Source organism: Oncorhynchus tshawytscha, linkage group LG21 (assembly GCF_018296145.1).
Source record: "Oncorhynchus tshawytscha isolate Ot180627B linkage group LG21, Otsh_v2.0, whole genome shotgun sequence".
NCBI lineage: Eukaryota > Metazoa > Chordata > Actinopteri > Salmoniformes > Salmonidae > Oncorhynchus > Oncorhynchus tshawytscha.
The window spans coordinates 13,842,909-13,848,120 of record NC_056449.1 but is presented as its reverse complement, the minus strand read 5'-3'; the positions used below and the strand labels follow the sequence as shown (position 1 = coordinate 13,848,120).

General features: G+C 40.1%; 1 protein-coding gene across 1 annotated transcript; it reads right to left on the bottom strand.

Annotated features, from left to right (window-relative positions):
- Nucleotides 1–400: 400 nt before the first annotated feature.
- On the bottom strand, nucleotides 401–3,203 carry LOC112220644 (neural cell adhesion molecule 2). Its single transcript, XM_024382480.2, has 2 exons — nucleotides 3,133–3,203; nucleotides 401–2,861 (listed from the first exon to the last, which is right to left on the bottom strand). Exon 2 carries the CDS (start codon nucleotides 2,841–2,843, stop codon nucleotides 1,305–1,307), a length of 1,539 nt encoding a protein of 512 aa, XP_024238248.1. The 5' UTR covers nucleotides 2,844–2,861; nucleotides 3,133–3,203; the 3' UTR covers nucleotides 401–1,304.
- Between the last annotated feature and the right edge of the window lie 2,009 nt (nucleotides 3,204–5,212).

Here is a 5,212-nt window from a genome sequence, read left to right as displayed (position 1 = left end):
TAGGTTTCTTTAATGTAGCCTACACACGCCTATAAATGGCTTACATGCTGTAGATAACGGCACACTAACTAGCTTGTATGCATTAGCTTGTAATAATAACCATAGAAATAGCCATTACAGCTATTATTTCCATTCAATACATGTTTCCCTAAAAAGGAAAGAGAGATCAGCCTTTCTCAAGAATGTATCCAATGACCTTGTGCATATCTATCCATCTTGTGAGTCCTGGCCTTCGTTTGGTGCCAGTGCTCTCTCTTTACATACAGTACCAGTCAAAGGTTTGGACACACCTACTCATTCAAGGGTTTTTCTTTATTTGTACTATTTTCAACATTGTAGAATAAGACATCAAAACTATGAAATAACACATATGGAGTCATGTAGTAACCAAAAAAGTGTTAAACGCATCCATTTTATATTTGAGATTCTTCAAAGTAGCCACCTTGCCTTGATGACAGCTCTGCACGCTCTTTTTGTTATTTCATGGCGTTGATGTCTTCACTATTATTCTATAGTGTAGACAATAGTACAATAAAGAAACGTTTGACTGGTACTATGTATTTATTTATTTATATATTATTCTCTCTTTTTTTTACAATAAACAATCAAAAATGTAACATTTACATACACTTCCACAAACATTAATGACATCACACATGCTCACACCCACATGTTCCCACCATATCTACCCCCGATACTTGTAAGACTCTGCCCCATATGACTTCAAATTATGTTATGTTGTTTCTGTCTGTAGACATTGTTTTACATATTTAAATAACAAGGCATTGATTCTTCCCTCCTCTTAACGACGGAGTTTCATTTGACTTTCAGTATTTAAGTAATAGTTTCTCTAATGTAAGTGAAGAAAATAATATTGCCCAGTCCATTGGGTATCTTACTAAGTCTTGAACTATTCACCATGTCTTGAAATATGCAGATAGATTGATTAAAAGTAAACATACATTGGAAAACTTTTGACAGACAGCTTTCTAATTCTGCCCATAACGTTTGGACTTCATAGCACTCCCAGAAGGCATTAACTAGTGAGTCATTGCTAGTTTTACACTTAAGACATGACTCTGCTGTTGTCCTGTAGAATTTATGAATTTTGTCTCTCGTATGATAAATTATGTACATTATCTTTTTCTGACTAAAATAGAATTCCCTCAACATTGCTGTGATGTCAAAAATCTTTCGAAATGTCTTGATATCAAACATTTAAGTTGCATTTATTTGAAAATGTCTACATTGGTCAGTCCAAAATGGCTTTTTAATTCTGTCAGTGCTCTCCTCACAGACAGCCTTTAGTCCAGGTTCTGTGGTGACTCCCTCCTTTGGATGATGTCATACACGGAGTGCCAATGCCCCCGCCGAAGAGCTGTGTATGTGTCATCAAACTCATCTGGGTCCGCATAGATATGTTCAACGTTTTCATAGTTGGGGTAGCTCTCCCTCCTACTGACATCTAGATGAGCGCCATCATTATTGACAGTTTGGACGTTCATTCTAATATCATGCCCTCCCACGTTTCTCCTTTTCAGTGTGCTAAAGGTAAAGACCAGAAGAGCTGCGACAGTCAGGAGAACCACCACCACCAGAACAAAAATTAACACAGACACTGGTCCTTTAGTGACGGTGAGTGTAGCTTCCAGGGAGGGTAACTCCTCCTGACCAATCAGTGCACAGGAGTAGCTACCTGCATCCTCACTGCTGACTGTGTGGATTGTTATGTAACCCTTTTCACCATTTGGGCTGGTTATGTGTTGTCCGTCTTTGTACAAGATGAAGCCCCCATAGCCTTGCGGAAGACCACAGTGGGTATGACACCAGATCGACACAGAGGCTCCTTGGTCCACGACGTCAGGATATACATGCACATATAAGTCTGTGACAGACAGGGAGACCGCTGGCGAATTGAAGTATGTCCCTTGCGTTTTTAACAGGAACCTGTACTTGGACGAGTCGCTCTTTCTCAAATCTGTGATTCTCAGGGTGCAGTCACTACCGTTGCCACGATATTCCACACGACCCACATACTCCGGGTGCCGAGTCAGATCTTCAGGCTCCATTCTGAGATCTGTACTATTCACCCAAAGTGTCTCTGAGATATTGAGACCTCTGGGGAATGTGTAAGTGCAAGGTAGGTCTACATATGACCCAGGGAAGCCACAGATTGTCTTGGGGGTGTAACTCACATCCAAACAGTTTCTTTGTAGACACACTGCAGGAGCACGGAGATCCTCATAGCCCTTTATAGCACAGGAGTAGCTGCCTGTATACCTACTATTGACTGAGTTGAGGGACAGGCTGAAGGTGTTGGTGTATAGAACCATTTTAGCGTTCTTGTACCAGATGTAGGTGGGGTCATCACTCAGAGTGCAGTTAGTGGTACAGGTCAGTTTCACCCCCTGTCCATTTGTCACAGAATCCTTCTTTATCTGCAGACTTGTGACAATCAACTTGATTCCAGGTACACTATTTATCCATCCAGAGGACTCTGTCTTAAATCTAAAGCGATAGACACCCTCATCACTCTTTCTAATATCTCTTATTTCAAGGAAAGATCTGCCACCAAACGTCAAACGACCTTTATATTCTGGGTCTGTGGAGAGGTCCTCAGGTATAGTCTTGTCCCTCCATTTCCACATCTGTTGTTTTTTAAACCAGTAGAGGTGTTGGTATTCACTTTTGGTATTTGGTGGATGGAGGCATCTTACTTTCACAGTTTGTCCCTGTAATGCACAGATAGTCAACTCTGCACAGGTGAAATTCACCACGTTCACAGACAGAAGACCTGGTATGAAGAGAAACAGTCCAAAAAGCATTCTTCCTGTCAGTGTCATGGGGATCTCTGCAGTTACCTATAGTGTAGAGGCAATAACATCATAGATATAATGAATCAAGTATTTGATGAAGATTTTAGCATGAAATGTTTGCCTCATATTACTCAATATTTGTTCTAACCCAAACTGCTCTAGAGCCCAAAAACTACTTTGATGTCAATGTCAACAAACTTTTCCAGAAGTTGAAAAGCTAGCTTTTTGACAAATGGGATCAGAAGTCTTGGGGTTTTAAGCTGTGTGAATTGAGAGTAATGTAATTAGTGAAGTAAATAATCACAAAGATACTTACACTTTGGAAAAGATGCTCAACTGATATCTTCAAAATTTCTGGCAGCACAGTTGAACGAAATATAACTGTGAAGATGTTTCTTAATAAACAGAGGGAGGAAATGTTGCTGATACACATCTCACCCACTTCCTTCCCTTTAAGACACATTGGTGGTGTGATGACTATATAAGGCAAAGAACAGAATCTGACTAACTTTATATGGGATACCTGACACTGTTGGCTAAGACAAATGTAGCTGAAACATTTCAAATCACTTCTGTTACAGCTCTATGTTACGGTGGGATACACCATTAACATCTCTATTGGTTAGGTAAATGATTTCCCCCCCTTTTATCACCTGAGAATTACAATCTAATATTTCACACTGTCATCTCAGTGTTGGTGTCACACCCTGACCATAGTTTGCTTTGTATGTTTCTATGTTTGTTTGGTCAGGGTGTGATCTGAGTGGGCATTCTATGTTGTGTGTCTAGTTTGTCTGTTTCTGTGTTTGGCCTGATATGGTTCTCAATCAGAGGCAGGTGTTAGTCATTGTCTCTGATTGGGAACCATATTTAGGTAGCCTGTTTGGTGTTGGGTTTTGTGGGTGATTGTCCTTGTAACTGTCTAGTGTTGGTTTGCACCAGTTTAGGCTGTTTCGGTTTTCACATTACGTTTATTGTTTTTGTATTGATTCGTGTTTACTTTGTTTTTATTAAACATGAATCTCAATAGCCACGCCGCATTTTGGTCCGACTCTCCTTCACACCTAGAAAACCGTGACAGTTGGTTTTCATATATTTCACAATCAGGAAGAGGTTGCTTAAACTAACAAACTAACAAAGGAGAGTGATAAGGGGATGTGGGGGAAATGAATTGGTACAGTACACACAACTTGACTTTGACCAATAAAGCTCCACCAACATGGTAGCACGTCCAAAAGACAAATGTTGTACTACAGAAAAGTTACGGCTCTGACGATTTTATACCAATGCAATTTGACAGGATTTTATACAGCAGCCTCATCCAGCAACCTTGACAAATAAAGTGATACAGTATTGACAGCATCTCAAACAGTAAGCAGTGATGAGGGAAAACAAGTGATAAAGGTTCAGGCGTTTGAATGTTAATATGAGAAAAGCCAAATACCATGCATCTGCACAATAGTAATAAGGAAGCACTTTTGATTTCTCCAAACAAAACCATGTTTGTATATGAGAGCCTCTCCATCCGTCTTCTATCCCAGAGGTAGCTGTTTATACTCTGATGAATATACATCATATTACCTGAGACAAGGAGATGAGAAAACCCATTAAAGGGCTCATGTCATGGGAAATGATGGAGCCTGGAAATAGAGGGACCAGAGGACAGGTTTGAAATGGCTCAATCTCAGGCAATTATTTCTTTGCAGATTGCACCGCATGCATATCGTATGAGATCAAATGCTGGTGACCATGTTTTGTTTGTGTCGATGGATATTTGAATTGCTGAACAGATCCAGCCACTCTGAGGGCGGTCCATTCCCCAGGCTGAGCGAAAACCACAATACTAAAGCACGGAGATCCAATTGTACAGTAGACTCATCTCTCTTCAAGCTTATCAATTCTGTACATCTAACGATACAATTCTAGGGTTGCACAATTCCTCAGTTTTACTAGATAGCTTCAGAATGTGAGCTCTTAGTTCGCTTGTGAGTTATTGCTTTTACAAATAGGCCAATATAACTTGCCTCCTTTATACTGTATATGAACTGGGAACTCCATGATGTATTCTACATTGATATTCCATAATGTGAGCACTCATAAATACTTTGCTGGGCAATGTCAAGTCAGGTTTGCAGCATCTCTTCAGTGGCCCTTGAAGGCTGTGAAAGCTGTTTGCTGCCACGGGCAACTCCACACTAATTTCCCCACCCTAAGCACTTGCTAGGTTCCTAGAATAGATAATGAAGTTTTCTTCTTTTTCGAAAGAGAGAAATTAAATCACATCACTGGTTAACAGTTGGGGCTGATTCATCACATTAAAACAGAGATTATTCTGATGAATTCAGTTTGCTTTTCTTTCTTGTCTTTCATCAGGCGATGGTAATTCAATCCCTTTC